Source organism: Acipenser ruthenus, chromosome 4 (assembly GCF_902713425.1).
Source record: "Acipenser ruthenus chromosome 4, fAciRut3.2 maternal haplotype, whole genome shotgun sequence".
Lineage (NCBI taxonomy): Eukaryota > Metazoa > Chordata > Actinopteri > Acipenseriformes > Acipenseridae > Acipenser > Acipenser ruthenus.
The window spans coordinates 97,058,124-97,075,894 of NC_081192.1; the positions used below are offsets into that span (position 1 = coordinate 97,058,124).

Below are 17,771 nucleotides of genomic sequence, written 5' to 3' on the forward strand. Positions count from 1 at the left end.
CAAAGATTTAAAAATAAGAGAGATGAAGTGGGACACTGGCAGCCTGGTCAAGATTCTACTTCTGTGTTGGATGTTGATATTCACAGTAGATGTTATCTAAGGCATTAGGTAGAATTAACAACAAGAGCTTCTTCACATAAGCACACTGTGTACTCTTGCATGCAGAGATTAATGGTGCATTATCTGTGGAACCACATCAGTCTTGGCATAAATTCCAAGGATTTTCAACATCTACCAAATAATCACTGAATACAATATGCTTCTTTGCTGTACGTCATTCATAATGAATGAGGTGCTGTGGTTCCAGTTACTCATTATAGCTTTCCAAAGACATCTGACAGTACAGCTTTGGCCAAAGGTTTTGCATCACCCTAAAGAATGAACTAATTTTGCTTCATAAAGTCGAATGAAACCTGCTGAATAATGTTACGTTACCATATTGAATTACGTCTGCTTTGCAGTTTTCCATATAATTAACGAAAAACTGACACATTTAAAAATGTAACATTTAGAAATCTCAATATCATTTTATAGTTTCTTTGATTACATGATGTTAAATAAAATATCTAAATGATTTAATATTAATATTTCTTTGGTTACTAAAGTTCAAAGACTCTAAGTTTTAATTTTTTATTTCTTATTGTTGAATAACATTTTCTCTCTCCTCACCAGTTCAAATTTGAAACTCAGACATCACCGTTACATGGTTTGTAAAGCTGTTGTGAGCCAAAGTTGGCAAGCCCAGTCGTATTATCGTTCAGCTGTTACTCTTCTGTAGTTTTTACAGATTTAAAACATTTCCCACTCACTATAAAGCCTGTTCTAAACTCTTTGTACGTGATGCTTTTCTGCTTTGTGCTTACCAGTGGTGGCATTGATGGACACATAGCTGGCAGAGAAGCCCTCTGTGGATATGCTTGAATCTGACACAAACAGGAGGGTCATCATGTTGTCAGTGCTGGTAAGTGATGGGGGAGCTGATCTTCCACAATATCTAGCAAGAACAGCAGAAATTAATACACTGCTACTGCAGCATTCAATATACAGGAAAACCTGTCTAATCCAGCACTGCTTGGGAACAGGAAATTGTGCTGTGTGCTGGTTTACAGAGGTAACGTTTAAAAAATAAACAAACATATGAGACACCAGAATGATGCAAATTATACAGAATGCTAGTATGTAGAGGGTCTGTATTATTAGTTTTTTGTTTTGTTTTGTTTTTTAATGCCAATGAACTGATTAGCCAATCAGAACCTTCGGGAAATACAAAACTACTGTTCACCAACAGAAAACATTGTGTTTGAATTTTTAAAGTAAGTTGGTCCATTGAAAGGTATCAACACAATCAACCCAGTAATTTACAAATGGAAGCCAGCAATTCAGGAAAGGTGTAATGTGGTTATGTAGAGTACACAATACAAATGGCAGAAGACTGAAGTGACTTCTAATTACATTTAACATTCAATGTGCCTATGTATGTGTTTATTCACAGGCTGTCCTGTTAATGTAATATTTTTCAGTCATTAAGTAAAGAAAGTCTTACCTTCCAAGTTTCGTTCCGGTAGTGACAGTGCCATTATCGTACACTTCAACATAATCGTAGTCGCAGTTATGGTGGAACTCCATGTTAAACGAAGTGAACGTTAGGCGAACGATGTGCCCGGGCACAACAGAGATGTACCATGTGCAGTTGGCTCCATGTGGGTAGTTTGTTGGGTGGCCTGGGCTAGTTATTGTTCCAGTAGGTCCAGTAAGAGTCTCTCCACAACCTAGAAAGGTTAAAATGGCAAACTGGAAACTCTCCAAGATTGTATATTATAGAAATTGGGATTCGATTTCTGATTCTGCTGCTGGATATGAAATGAATATGAAGCTAAAATGTGCTACTTAAAATAGCTACATTTCAAAACCTGCCTATTTTATTTATTTATTTATTTATTTTACCAAAAAAAGAAATCCAAGAACTGCCATTGACATGTAGTGTCAACAACTGTAGATCACACACTAATATAAAATACTTATTTGCTGTATGTATTAATGTTTTATTTAAATGTGCATTTCTGCGGTATAAAATAACTCTTTAAAGTGCGTCACAATGATTACCTGCTTCTGCTGACCCGTACTCGGCTGTGAACCCAAAGTTGGTGACAGAGGAATCCGTCACAAAGCGGATGTACATGGACCTCTGTGTGGACTGGGCCGGGGCTGGGATTTGTGTGCCGCAGTATTTACCAATCAGGGGGGAGCTGGCGGTGGTACCATCCCTGAGCTTTAACCAACAATAGTTACAATGATATCATTAAAGACTTTGAATACCGCAGCTACCAACACAAATCATTATGATCTGGTTTTCCTTACCTCCACATAGTCAAAAGCACAGGAGCCGTGGCTCTCAATATCAAATGAGAGGAAGTTCAGGGTGACCACCTGTCCGGCGGGCTGGCTGATGACCCACGCGCATGTCTTGTCATGGGGGTAGGCATTGGGATGGTATGGAGTGCGAATAGTACCTGTACCGGACAGGACTCCTCCACAAGCTGAAAGGTGACAAAACTGAATGAGAAGCATTTTAAATGCACTGGAACGTCAGCAATTGCATTTGTGTGGGATGTAACAGAATCTATCCAATAGAATTGTACGATTAGACAGTTAGCAATGAAGGACAAACAGCAAACCTGTTAATTTACATAATATACCGTATATGAATATAAAATAGTATTATATGCACTTAATATGTAAATATATAATCATATGCAACAATTTACTGTCCTTAATAAATCAGCTAGGACCTGTGCTGCTAGCTCTGGTTGCATTAACTGTAAAGAACAGTATTGCAAGCCCTGTTAAAGGTTACACATCTAAAGGAGGGCAGGGGCACTTATTTTTTAGCTCACACACTCATTTGCAAAACATTGTAAACAGTCTAATATTATGGGACCCAACCATTTGAGGGATGACGATTTTAAATAGTCAAATCACCCAAGCACAGCTAAAATTTGACTTAATTCACCATCACTTCACAGCAGGTGTAGACATGTACATGCTTATGATTCTCTGTATTAAGGCAGTAAGTCTTTGTATTTCTTACCGACTTGGTACATAGCTCGGAATCCTCCTTTTGTTATGGAAGCATCAGACTTGAATTTGATCCACAGCCTGTTTGAAGTGGATGTAATCGGAGCAGGAAGTGCAGAGCCACAGTACTTGCCGATCAGCGCATCAGTTTCTGAGGATCCATCCCGCACCTACAATACATCCGAAAGATTCACATGCTGCATAACAGCTAGTAAGTTCTAACAAGTTTCCTTTCCCTGGTGTTGGTATTTGGTAGGCTGTGTGGTCCAGTGGTTAAAGAAAAGGGCTTGCAACCAGGAGGTCCCCGGTTCAAATCCCACCTCAGCCACTGACTCATTGTGTGACCCTAAGCAAGTCACTTAACCTCCTTGTGCTCCGTCTTTCGGGTAAGACGTAGTTTTAAGTGACTCTGCAGCTGATGCATAGTTCACACACCCTAGTCTCTGTAAGTCGCCTTGGATAAAGGCGTCTGCTAAATAAACAAATAATAATATTTGGTCACAATTCTCTTGAGTGTGCATGAGTGACCTGTTTACTGACCTATAAACTCGACTCAAATCAGTCAAAAAAAAAAAAAAAAGAGATATATATATATATATATATATATATATATATTTCTAGTTGTGAAAAACATGATTTACACACTGCATCAGTGGTACTGGGATTAGTATTATTATTATTATTATTAGTAGTAGTAGTAGTAGTAGTAGTAGTAGTAGTAGTAGTAGTGTATCTAGGACAAAGAAAACACTTAATTAATAGAAAAGTAATAGACATAACTGAAGTCAGTAATAAAAATGACAGACAAGTCAACGACAGTCTGTTTATTTTTTCCCCCATAGAGTTTTAAGAATGATTCATAGAAATGAACAGAGAGCTTTCACATTCATGAGCCCTACTGTACAGCTGAATGAAGAAAGGGAAGATAATAACAGCCTATCAAATTATAATACATATCAGCCTCTCTGGCCGGATCTGGACCTCTTATGTCCCCTGAGAAATTCTGTTTTATACAGATCTGATTTGAACAAACCTGATTATGTTCATATGCCGGCAAGCCGTCAAAGGGCACAGATGGTAGCAAATCTACTGGGTATAATGTGCTTTCACTGGCAGCAATGGGATTCAGTTGGAAACCACACAACAGGTACCACTTACTTCATATCAGAATCATAAGGAACAAGCTGACAGGTTTACATAAACAAGTACTTTTCAGCTAAAGCAGCAAAGAAGAGTTCTGAAAGAAGGCATGCACACATATGTAGGCTTTCAGAAGTGTTGTACCATGAATCTGCATTGTTCATAACAATATACCTGTGCACTGAATCTGTTATTTTCAACACACCTACTCAGAGACATGCACACTGCAGTATTCAAAATAAAACAGACAAAGAAATGTATTGAAAAATTGCATTTACGCCTGTGTTTAACAAACTAATTATAGGTCTTGAATGACAGGAACATTGATTCCAATTATCAGCCTACTCAGTGAATACTCCACTAGGAATTGCCCTTTCAGACTGAGACAGACTGGCAATGAAACAAACCCTTTCCATCAGTCCAGCTTATCAAACAGTTTTATAATAATAATAATAATAATAATAATAATAATAATAATAATAATAATAATAATATGCTAAAATCATTTCATTTCAATTTAAAATAATCTTTTATTCGCATTGTACACCAATATGTACACCAATATGTACAATGCAGCAGCATGCTTTATTTTGTGTTACCAGTTGGCTACAGGCTAAAGTAAAAAGAAAGTGCGCTAGGTGTTCATTTGATTTTACTACTGTACACTGTATAGGCGTACTGAACAGATTCATATTTTTTTCATAATGTAATGTGTAGCCTACCCAAAACACATTAGTGTTATTTCAGCGCGATGATTTATACATTTAAAATACATTGTGCACTATAAATGTATGTGTGTGAGATTTTATTGTATTTTTTTTTTTAAACCCGACACCTCCTTATGTTGGACAAATATATCCGGCTTAGCGAGGGGCTACTGTATGATTCTGAAAAGCTTTTTGATAGAAACACATTTTTTATTTGGGGGTGAAGGCAGGGGCCCCCACTATAGAATCTGATGGGATTAAACTGCCTTTCATTATTTATTCGAAAAAATGCCGCACGACTCTCGCAATGCTAGAGATCTCGCTAAGATGAGGCAACAAATATTCAAATGAGTATATTGCGGCTCTCTTTATTAACATATTTTCTCTTAGTATATATATATGATAAAATGTATACTTTGCGAATTGTTGCAACAGAAATTAAAATTGCAGTATGTTTGCGCTGCGACTGGCCCATCTTAGTACATCTATCCTTCAATGTTATGAATGTCTGCAGTATCACCACAGTTTGTTTGTCCTTTTGTTTCATAGTTATTGGAGAAAAAACGCTCCATACCAGGTTTCTCAAATAAAGAGTTCCATGTAAACTTGATAATAGTTAGCAATAACTGTCATTCCAGTTCAAGTGGGCCAAGAGAGTTTGCTTGACTTTATGCTAATGGCTTGCGTCAATCATTCTTTTTTGTTCAAAACCCTGGAACAAGCTTTTAAATAAAATTTAAAAAAAACATTGTCTTGGGCAGCCCCATATAGAGATAAAGTAAGTGAAGCGAAATTTTAGCAAATTACATTTTCTCACCACGTGGGGCATGAGTTTCACAGCTCTTCCTTTGCATGTGGTTCTTGCATCATTAACGGCAAATGGAGGAAACCCCTCCTCAGAATTTTTTCTGTTTTGTTTTTTATTGATAACCGTGGTTAGTAGCTTTGGCCACAATTATCTTCTAAACAAGGGTCACACTTTATTTTAAGGGTCGTTTTTTTTGTTTATTAACTGTTAACAAACATTGTTAATTTTTAGCTAAGGGTTAGGGTTAGGGTTAGTGTTAGTTTTGGGGTTAGGGTTAATAAAAACCTGATTTAATTAGCTAAACATTACTACTGTAACAATTTGAACCGCTTTCAAGCATATGATCGACTTGGTATTCATCACCCATAGGGCTGTGGTGTTTGATTGATCATCCATAGGGCTCTGGTGTTTGCAGTTTTAGCTGGCCTATTATATATTATTAACTAACAGTTAACAGAAAATATATAATGTATATTAACATGTTTATTAGCTGTTTGTTAACAGTTAATAAACAAACAAACAAACAAAAAACGGTCCATAAAAAGTATGACCAAAATAAGTTGTCATCCCATTAGGGGGAAAATACAAATTCACAGTAACAATACATTGTTTACCTGTTTAATATCCTATTATTCTTTATAATTTTCTATTGGTGTTTCCGTTTAGATAATTATTTGCCAAGCTTACTAACTAATCCAGTACATATTGCCTCTAAAAAGGCTCCTCAGGGTAGATTGTGGGGAAGCAAATTAGAACTGCACTGGATTCAGGGCACTGTGCAATGCTAATAAACTTTCCCACCTCAATTCCCAATAATGAGCCTTGAAGAGTCTTTTCAGAAGCACTTGTTCCTGAAATTATTAGTAAGCATTGTAAATAATGATCTAAGATCTCAGAATAAACAGATAGAGAGAAAATATTAGGAAAATATAAATGATCCCTTTAAGGGGGCTAAAATGTATCACAGATAATATGGTCTTTCTGTGAAACCCTCAGAGAGATCACGCAGAGCCTGATCAATGACGGATCAGTTTACCTCAATATAGTCGAAGCTGCAGCTGCCGTGGGACTCGAGGTCTATGTTGGTGAAGTTGAGGTAGATGAGTTCATCAGCTGGCTGCCTGATGACGTACACGCACTGTCTGTTGTTGGCATAAGGATTAGGCCAGTTGGGAGAGATGATAATGCCCTCACTGTCTGTGTATGTCCCTCCGCAGCCAGGATCAGCTGGAAGATATACACAGGGGACCAACTGGTAACATCTGCTTAGAGCAATTTCAGTGCTAGCCCATATATATATATTAACCAAGGGCTATAGATTTAATACTGTACTATTGAAAACAAATCAGGTTCTTTGTGAGACAAAGTATAAGGAAATCAAGGACCACTGGGTCATGCATCTTTAACAGGTTACAGGGCACCATAATGTTTACAAGAAATGCATTGTGGTTTATAAACATTAAGTAAAACGGATATGTGAAAAAGCATGGGAACTTTATCATTGATAGAGGCTGAAACAATGTGGCAATGAGATGCTCCATTTATACTGTTCTCGACCAGTAATGAGGCTTGACTAAGAGGATCACAGAACGTAACTGTGTACAACATTTGAAGAAACCATCACTATTCTGTGACCATAAAACAGACTGCTGTTGTGCCACAGAGTTCACAAAGAGCCCATTTAGGAGAATTATAACAAACATAATAATAAAAGTTCTGTTAATGTTCTATCCATATGTTAACTTTAACACAGAATTGTACATGTGCTTTAAAACCATTTTGGCTCAAAACAGGGCAAGTTAATGTTTGTTACATTAGGGACAGTACTGTTTACTGCCAATGAAGCCACTGTGGCAAAACAGTTTAAAACAGTAACCTTTGAAATGACTGTTCTTATTTACAAGTAAAAACGTTCCAAATGATTATTCTTATTGGACATGGATTACTTTATGATCTCACATAAATGCATATTGTCCTAAACACAAACATGTCAACAAGCTGAATTTAGATTAACAGTATTTCTTTATAAGACTAAGAAGGTCAAGTTTTAGTGTTTGCAACAGCACAAAGCTGCATTAGACAAAAGTGCCAAACCATATGACATTTCACATGACCCTGATAATGTATTACTAGACCCTGATTAGTCAGCCAGAAGATTACTAGGAAGAAAGATACTACAGCTGTCATTCGATTATCTAAACACATCAATTTTAGAGGTCTACTCTATGGTTAAAAATTGATTTTTTTAACATTTATGAACTGTTTCTAAAAGTACCTTAAATCTCTTTTATCCGTTATGAATCTTGTGACTTAAGTCAAGCAGCAAAATCAGAGTTTACCTAACGGCATATTTACTTTACTGAGAACATTTTACTGAAACAACCTCCAATGTGGGTTCAACACAAATAAACATCTTCAGCAAATGGTTAAAAAAAAAAAAAAAAAGAGATGAGGGTGCTGGCACAGAGTAAATAAGTTCATCTAAATTGTACCTTGTTTACTTGAACTGAAGTTACCCAGACTTCATCCCAAAAGCCTCAAAAAAGCTATGTTAAAATGAAATATTGATATTAACAGTTTTCAGATTTCAGTCACCATCCACCAGTTATTCTGCAATTTCTACTCTTGCCCTGTCTTTCATAATCTCAAAGTTGTACCGTGGAAATCCAAAGTAAATGCTGTAACTGCATCAATACATTAACGTTATAGTAAATTGAAATTCTTTTTAGACTTTAATGTTAACTTAGCTAAGGTTAGTGTATGTTTACTTCATAAACATTATGCCAAACCGAGGGTACTGTCTGGCAATACTCACATGGTGACGTTGTGTAAGTGATGTGGAAGCCCCTGTCGGATATAGTGAAGTCTGAATGGAAATGGACCCATGCATAAGGCCCAGTCGTCTGCAGTGGAGGAGGGGATCCGGTGCTACAGTATTTACCAAGGGCAGCATCCTCTGGCAAGAGTCCATCTCTAATCTAGAAAAATACATAAAAGAAAGACTTTGTAAAACTGCTGGTAAATTAAACACAGACTACAGTCAAATTTGGCCAGAGGTGCCTGTGAACCAAAAGTAATGCTTCCTTATTCTTAAAATTCATGACTAATTAGACAATTATACATAGAATGCTGTAGGCATTTCCTGATGATGTTTTTGGCTGCTCGATACTTAAGATTCGATAAAAGTTTTCAGATTCTAATTGGGCCAAATGGTTTAATAGCTTCTAAAAATATAATTGTTTGAGACAATCTGGGAAGTTTATAATCTGGCGATAGTTTTCATTCACCTGTACTACATGGCTTTGCAGGAAATATAAAACGTGTTTTTTAAGAGGACAATCACAATTAGGGTACAACAAAGGGGGAGTTGTGTAAATTAAACACAATGCTTAAATAATCTAAAATCTCAAAGGTGTCTGTGTAGTGTGACTCACCTCAAGGTAGTCATAGTTACAGTTGTCATGATGTTCCAAACTCAAAGTCCCAAAGGAAAATGTAATGAGCAGGCCAGGGTTGACAGAGATAGTCCAATAACAGTCCCTGTTAGGTGGATAGTTGCCAGGGTACCCGGGTGAGTTAATGGAACCGTATGTGCCAGTCAGCTCACCACCACACTCTGAAAAGTAAAGCAATGGGAATAGACAGTCAGACAAATATTTTCAAAGTCTAATAAACAACTTGCAAAAATTGGTCTGTTTATTAAGAACCCTGCTTGTAGAATCTTATTTTTACCAGAATATTAATTCAAACTAGTTTTACAGCTTTATGCAAGAGACAAAATACAACTATAAAGTTTTACAAAACTGAATATATATATATAGTGTTCTACACAATTTTTTATATCAATGAATAAACTTTGATGGGACACCTGTCTCTTCACCTTTTTTGAACTGTTCGTCACTATTTGGATCTACAGGAGAGTGCTGCTATACCACCTACTGCTACTAAATATACTACTAAGTGAGCTTACTACCTGCTGTATCAGAAAAAAAGCGTTACTGAACAGAAAAGGCAGACTAGTGATAACATTAAAAAGATGGATTTACAACATTGTTTCGCATTTCTGTATTGAAGTCATTTGGGAAGTGCCCTATTTTTGACAGTGCCCAAGTAGAGATCAGAGCCCCCTGCATACGGTCAATATCTTCAAATAAATACCCGGCTCCCGTGACTCCCAAGCCACTGTAAATCCACCAGCATTGATGGAGTGATCCGAGCGGAACCAGAAGTACAAGGAATTGTGGGAGCTAAAGAGCTCTGCCGGGGCCGCAGTGCCGCAATATTTGCCGATCATGAAGCCAGAAGCCGAATCCCCATCATGGATTTGCAGGAAGTCATAGTTGCACCCTGAACTGCTTTCCAAATGGAAAAACGGGAAGGTAATACGGAGAATCTAGGAAAAGGAAAAAGATTTGAAAGCATATCTGCATTCAAGTACCAGATTACTTCTTTTTATGCTGAAACAGTGTTTCTTCTCAATTTACACTCTCTGTACCAGCCTATTCAGTATTTCTTTGAATGGTATCCTATGTGCAGGACTGGAATAAATGTACTGTATCCTTAGATGGTTTATTCAGTTAATCTAAACAACGGTGGATCTAAATACAGTACAGCCGTCAATTAAATCATAAAAAGAATTAGGGCCCTGACTGGCAATTTATAGCGAGCTTAACTGATTTTAACTGTTACAGCCCCACTTATTTCTAAAATGAAAACGTTAAAACATGCTAAGAAAAAACACATTTTAAAAGCCCAATTTCATAACTAAAGGTGTAGCAAGCTGCTCTAGAGAGGTTCTGAAATGTTAGTCTGGGGCACTTCACAAACCTTGTCTGAGTCGGTCCTGATAACCCAAGCACAGCTGACCTGGTGATCATACTCGTCACTTCCAGGAGTGTTGGGATAGCTGAATGTACCTGCCAAGCCATTGAGATATCCACCACACACTGCAAAAAAACAACAGCATCAACTGAATCATTTACAGGGGTGGCAGTAAGACTCCTATTGTATAGCACTTTCACCCATTCCAGGTTTTACAACAATATTGATTAGCCACAGTACATAGGTAACAAACTGGGAAGTATTAAACTTATAGTAAAACCAGGGGGTCCCTGAGTGGCTCATCCAGTTAAAATGCTGCCGCTGGGAGCGCAGGATATTGCATACAGCTTGGATGCCGCCAGTTCACATCTGGGCTGTGCAAAGAGGCCGAACTTTGCTTGGGACTCTGAAGAGGGTGTCACATTGGCCTCATCGCGCAACAGCAAACCCTACAGGCTGACACTGAGCACATTCAGAGTGGATAAGAGGCAGGGCTGATCTCTGTTCTCCGGGACCGGTAGCACGCCCACCTCTGCTCTGGATTGCTCGGTGTAAAAGCGATTCTGGCTTTAGGCTTGTGAGATCGGAGGACGCTCACACGCCCTCAGAACACCCTCAAACATAAATGGACATTCCAAATTGGGGGGAAAATAAATAAAAATAACAATTGGTGACTCTAAATAAAAAAATAAAAATAAAAATAAAAACTTCTAGTAAAAGCAGGAATGGATCAAGCTGCTATGCAACACGTCTTATTTCCTTCATTTCCTTTAACTTAAGAACATATTGAAAGAGTGGTTCATAACAAGAGGGTCCTATCTGGGAATTTGTCATGTTGTTTGGCTTTCTGTAATACGACTAGAACAATTTCATACAGATGTGCTTTTACTTGGTTATTTTTATTTTATTTTTTTTCCTGTTTATACTGAAAAGGTCTACATAAAATTGTATTTCTAGAATATATTAGTACTGGCTTTTTTCCACAGAGGGGTCCTGGCAGACGCAAGTCACTTCAAGGGGTCCCAAGTAGAATTTTCTTTTAGAACCATTGCACTAAACTATATCCTTATTGACGAACGATGTTACTTATTCAGTGTTACAGTATGTAGTACCTTGCTGAGGGGTCTGACACTGTGGACCAGTCCAAGACTGGGTACAAGTGCAGGTGTAGCCGTTGATGCCATCAGTGCAGGTCCCCCCGTTCTGACACGGGTTGCTGGTACATTCGTTAATATTCTGGTTACAGGTAGCTCCAGCCCATCCTGGATCACAGTTGCAAATATAACCTGATGTAGTGCTCTTGAAAATAAAAAAAGTGAAATATTTAACGAAACCTTCAAAAACACAGTTTTTTATGTTTATACCAAAATCTCAATTTTGCTATTAGCTGTTTATCACTACCAAAACACCAAACATTAATTCACAGATTTTTTAAAGATAGGGTTGTTTTCTTTTGTTCCTCTCAGTGAACTTTCTCTAAGATGTTTTGGGGTTTTGAAACAGTAGAGAGAAGAGAATACTAAAACTTAGGTTTACCTTAAAAAATATTTTACTGTAGGATATTGCAGTTTAGTCACAGGGCATGCCTACTCAATGACATAAAATTAAACTCATTGTCAATTAAAAACTCAATTTCAATAAAATCACAAGGAAATTGATATGTTATATATAGATAGATAGATAGATAGATAGATAGATAGATAGATAGATAGATAGACAGACAGACAGACAGACAGACAGACACATACACTCACAATGCACTGGCCATTCACACAAGGGTTCTGTTCCTGGCAGATGTCACTGAAAGGAGCACATCCACTCTGCCCATAACCGTTGCCAGTATATCCAGGAGGACACACGCAGGTCGGGAGGTTACTACCTAATAGGAAGAAAAGGACCTGTTGTTTATTTTGTTCAGTTATTTCCTGTTTATACTGAAAGCGTCAACACATAATTGCTTTTCTATAAAACGTTTGATAACCGTTGGACTGCAGTACACCCTTCCTTGACTTGATATATTACTTATTCAGTGTACAGTAGTATGGAGTACCTTGCTGAGGACCTGCACATTGACTCATTGTTAAAATGTGAAATTAAACTTGACAAACTCTCAATGTTATGAAAAACAGTGGGTTAGGAAACATTCAATCTCTAAGTTTCTTTCCGCTATTTATTTTGTAACGTATACAACAACAAACACTTTTTTTGGTCCACAAATTTGAAAATATTGGAAACAGTGAACTAGTGCAGTGCCCTTTTCCAGCACAATACATGTATGTCAACAAGGCCTGACCGTGAATTAACACATTTATGAATATCGCATTGTGAAATAACATGTGATACATACACTGTGTGTTAATGTATTTTTGCATAACACCACCTATACAATGAAGAAATCCTTGACGGATGGAGTTACTGCTGCTGTAGATTCTTCAAGAACCTCAAGAATATGTGGTAAAGAAAGAGCAAACAGTACCAAGTTCCATTACAACTTAATGAGAAGTTCTGAAGATATAGGTACAACTGTAACATACATTTTGAGTATGTTGAATGAGATATATCTAAAAACGTGTTTTAAAGTATGTTCATAGAAGTGCCTCCACTATCCGCTGTCAACTAAGTATCTGTAGCTGTGCATATTTACCAGATTAAATTGAACTTGTTATTCGCACTTGACAATACTTTAATCAGATAACTAGTATTGTATCATTGCCACTCTATCTTCTTATCATTCCAACAAAGATACCATGCTTTTGTCCCCTGAAAAAAAATTGCAAACAGATAGTATAACAGCCATTTACAATGTCTTATCTTGATGTATTCTCCACCTTTACAGCTTACTTGAACTGTTCGTAATTTAAAGGATTTATAAGAGTGTGCGGCCATACCGGTTTCTGGTACTGGGGAGAAGTGGATACTACAGCCAGCTGTATCAGAGACAATCGCTCTAATTGTTTATTCCTTTGTGGTAAGCACCTTGTCACGATAAACTTTTGATGAACAAATGACTTTTTGATTTTATATATATATATTATATTTTAAGGATGCAAAGATAATTGGTAGCCTATCGGCATGGCACCGATATAAGGGAAAAAGCACAATCGTCTATCTCCAGTTTTTGTTATTTTAGCTGATAAAGTACACCGATATTCATGCTTGAATTTCTTCCAGCACAGAATTGAATGTTTGGTTTGGCACGCTTACTAATGACGCAAGAACACTGAGACAGTCATTTGCCTTGCAGTACTGTGTAGCATGCGATCAACCTGCAGTAAAAATGTCTCAAAAGAGTGGTGTTCTGAAGACAACAATATGATAAGCTAGTTGTGTGCAGCAGAACAGACTTGATGTTACATTAAATCCAACGATGAACTGTGAGTAGAATATTATTCTGATGCTTAAAAAAAAATGGTTTTATGTTGAAGCCTAAATAACATTGATGGTTATTATTATTATTATTATAATTATTATTATTATTATACAATGTTCTTCAAAAGGACCTTTTCTAATTTTTGTTCTTGCTTAATCTGCATTGGTTGCGGGTGTATTTGGCGGCATTTTGAATCAGAAATTGATTATTGTGCCATCTTTTGTTAACTAAGAAATTCAAGTTTGACTTAATTTTGTAACCGGCAATGTAATATTTTTTATGACACCCTTAAGATGTGCTGCATTTTTAAGCAGTATATGCTTAAAATAAGAATTTAATAAAAGTTGTTGTAGTTGACATTGGGTAGGCTACATTTTCTACTGTACAGTATAAGCAGAAGTTATAATATTGACAGCAAGTTGCTATAAAATGTCACATTATATATTTTCTACTAGTACAAATGCAAAATTTTATTTTTGTGTGACTGTTGTAAAACACATGTATAAACTGCTGTCAGGCACACAATATAATACTAAGTTATTCTTTGTATTCATTTTCTGAAGCAAATACAACAAGTAAACAATATCTGTTCATTGTTTAACATCTATAATTATAAAACAGTTTAAAGATAGGCCATATACTAGTAGTTGTTCTTGTTCTAGTAGTTTACAATAGCTTACCTGCACTATCAATTATTATCGTTATCCTATCAGTATCGGCTTATATGGGTAGATAATCATCGGTTATCAGTATCAGCCAAGAAAATCTTTATCGCTGCACCCCTAATATAATATAATATAAAATACATTTAACAGCACAAGACACGAGTGTACCTGGATTGCTTGCACACGAGGCCAGTGGGTGACATCCACCATTATTCACAGAACAGATGTCAGCCTGAGTGCAGACTCTGCCGTCTCCCTCGTAACCTGGTTACACATTAGGGAAAAAAATAGATTAGGGGTCTGTGTAAGAAGTAATTTACGCTGATAAAGTACAGCTAATCCCTAATAGACCACATTGCAGGTAACAGCCATCATTAGTCACAGAAATCTCACTCTCACTTACCCCATTACATAGTTACATATTCAAATGAACACATATGAATGAGATTTGTTTAAAAAGAGAACAGATGATCCTTAACCCTATATTGTCTTGTTTTTTTTTGTTTTTTTTTAAATCTCTATTGTATTTTACTGTAACATGTTCCATAAACTGGGGCCAGACTCCTCTGGTCAGATGTAACTGCACAGGAGTCAGACGTTTTTTGTTTGTGGCTTATTACTGTCAGAAAGATAAATACAGTAAAATGAACACATAATGTTTGTAATTATGGGTCTAGTAGACCAGAAAGAGGGATGTGTTAGTGCATCTTCATTCATACAAAAAGGCCAACCCTAGACAACATCAGAGGAATCAGAGAGAATGGAGATTTGCATATCAGACTGGAAGCTATTAGTTTTGCCAAACAAAACACTTCCCCTGATGATACTGTACAGGATCCATTCCTACCTGGTGGGCATTGTCCGCAATGGAAGGATCCCATCGTGTTCAAACACTGAACCATTGGAGACGTGGAACATCCACCATTGTTGCTGTCACACTCATTGATGTCCTGGCAGCTGTAACCATTCCCTTGCCAACCTAGAACACATTGGTAATGAAATAAGAAATTAATGGGTCTGTAAGATATAAACTACACCAAATAAATGAGATACAACAATGCAAGTAACCTCACAATCAGTTAGGTGTGGACCCTGTATATACTGTGCACGGTTTAGCAGTTTCATATAGCTCCTCTAGAATGCTACTGTACCTTAGCAAAAGATCCATACTACTGTATATAACCTTCCCAGTCTAGCCATCCTTCTACAGCTTAATGGTGCAGGGTTATCTCTGTGGTGTGTCACATGCTGATTTTTAATGGGATTATTCCACTGCTGGTGTCCATTTCCTTGGGGGAACAGTGGCTATCCCTGGTCCTTCAGGCAAAACAACCCTTTGAGACCACAGTAGCCATTTAAGAATATTTTAGGCCAAGTCTATGAAACAACTCTTTCCTTTCGGCCAATCCCTCAATTGCTGTGCTTCTATCCCTACAGTACCTGCTGGACAGGGCCCACAGTAGTAGGAGCCCATGGTGTTGAAACACTCGACGGGAGGGTTGGTCGAACAGGGCCGGTCCGGGAGGCTGCATTCATCAACGTCAGCTGTGCAGGCCGGGCTACCAGGGGGGGACATCCAGCCATTGTCACAGATACACTTGTATTTGGGCTTGAAACAGAAAGAAGGCATGCACACCAATAAAGCAGTCATTAACATCTATTACACCACATACATCTACTAATTTAGTGAATATTGAAAAGCAGTGCTGTTTGCTATGCTCGTCTCACATTCTTGGTTAGGAAATACACACTTCATGACAGACCCATATTTGAATGACTGAGTTCTTAGAGGCTGCTGGAGATAGATTACCCAAATGAAGCGTGGCTCTTTCAAAACCAAGCATTTGAGACAAGAACAACACTGCATTTAAGGTAATATTTACTACCTTAATTTATTAGCGTATAGCCTTTAAACTCATTTGTTTCATGCTGCAATAGAAGCACAGATTTACATCAGACCAGAAGTTGCATGCAAGTCCCTAACCCTGATTTGTTTTCTACACTGTTTCTAATGCCCACAGTTTAGATTCACAGTCTGCTTGTTCAACGCGACTATCTGTGATATGTGTGGGAGCTCCTTACGGAACATTTAAAGCAAAACTTTAGGATTTATAGCAGATTTTCCATACACATTTTGTATTTAATGATATATTTACAATTAAGCCAGTGAAATGTTCACAAGCTTACTGTGATTCTTGTTTTTGTTTGTTTGTTTTTGACAATCCAGTTGTATTTTGGGTGGCAGTGCATGGGTTACCTGTCCTGGCTGCACTCTGTCTGAATCAATGCAGATGCCGTGTTCACAAAGAGCCTGGGATCCACCCTGACAGTCATCATATTTGGAAGTGCAGTGTGGACCGTACCATTCTGCAGAGCAGACACAGCTGGAAGATTCCAAAGACAGAGAAAGTAGGTGTGTGTCAGGAGCAATGCAAAGTGACTAATGTGTTAAACAATCTGTCAAGTATTCAGTTTGTAACATTTTCCTTCTTCCTTTCCTCAAAGTATACAGCATGGATCACCATCATTTTAGAGGTCAAGCATTTCACTTTTAATGAAAAGATGGACAATGGATACAATTAAACTGTTAGGGACAATCAATAGGTAAGTATTATTGATAAAAAGAAAACATGCTAAAATCTTTCAAACCATTAGTGAAATCATGGTTGGTTGTCAGCCAAAAAGAAGAGGAAAACATTGTACAAATACACTCTGTCAAAACACATTGATTAAATGATGTTTTTCTCTGGCATTCTTTGTAAAAAGCCTTGCTATCTTTGGCTGCAGACCCTCATAAAAACATATTAGTCCTCTGCTTACTATTTTTTTGCCTGTGGGCAAATGTGATTTTGCCACATTTATCATATTGGATTTTTGTTTTTATGACCTTTTATAACAGTAGATTATATAAACTGTGAGGGCAAGCAGGTATAATAATAAAAACATGACATGCAGCAAAAGTAACTGTTTCTAATACAAAATGCATGTACCCATATAGGTATATATTTTTTGTCATTCTTTAGAAAGCCGGTTTAAATGATCCAAATGATATGTTCATATTTCACATGTAAAAAGAGTGCCTCCAGAATTCGACAGCACACACACACACACACTACAGCCAAGACCCAAGTCTTTTCCAAGATGGCTGAACTCCCAGCCACACAATGGTTTTCATAATTCACGAC

The 17,771-nt window shown here is 37.3% G+C and overlaps 1 protein-coding gene across 1 annotated transcript in view; it reads right to left on the bottom strand.

Annotated features, from left to right (window-relative positions):
• Positions 1–17,771, bottom strand: part of LOC117400106 (cubilin) — a 94,254-nt gene that overhangs the window by 71,673 nt on the left and 4,810 nt on the right. Inside the window, exons 7-22 of the mRNA XM_033999542.3 lie at positions 16,844–16,970; positions 16,027–16,195; positions 15,434–15,565; positions 14,755–14,850; positions 12,306–12,430; positions 11,664–11,850; positions 10,558–10,676; positions 9,889–10,123; positions 9,165–9,346; positions 8,546–8,708; positions 6,767–6,957; positions 3,089–3,245; positions 2,359–2,537; positions 2,104–2,269; positions 1,544–1,769; positions 864–994 (exon numbers count right to left, since the gene is read on the bottom strand). Coding sequence (XP_033855433.3) covers positions 864–994; positions 1,544–1,769; positions 2,104–2,269; positions 2,359–2,537; positions 3,089–3,245; positions 6,767–6,957; positions 8,546–8,708; positions 9,165–9,346; positions 9,889–10,123; positions 10,558–10,676; positions 11,664–11,850; positions 12,306–12,430; positions 14,755–14,850; positions 15,434–15,565; positions 16,027–16,195; positions 16,844–16,970 — 2,585 coding nt within the window. The remainder of the gene's footprint in view (positions 1–863; positions 995–1,543; positions 1,770–2,103; positions 2,270–2,358; positions 2,538–3,088; positions 3,246–6,766; positions 6,958–8,545; positions 8,709–9,164; positions 9,347–9,888; positions 10,124–10,557; positions 10,677–11,663; positions 11,851–12,305; positions 12,431–14,754; positions 14,851–15,433; positions 15,566–16,026; positions 16,196–16,843; positions 16,971–17,771) is intronic.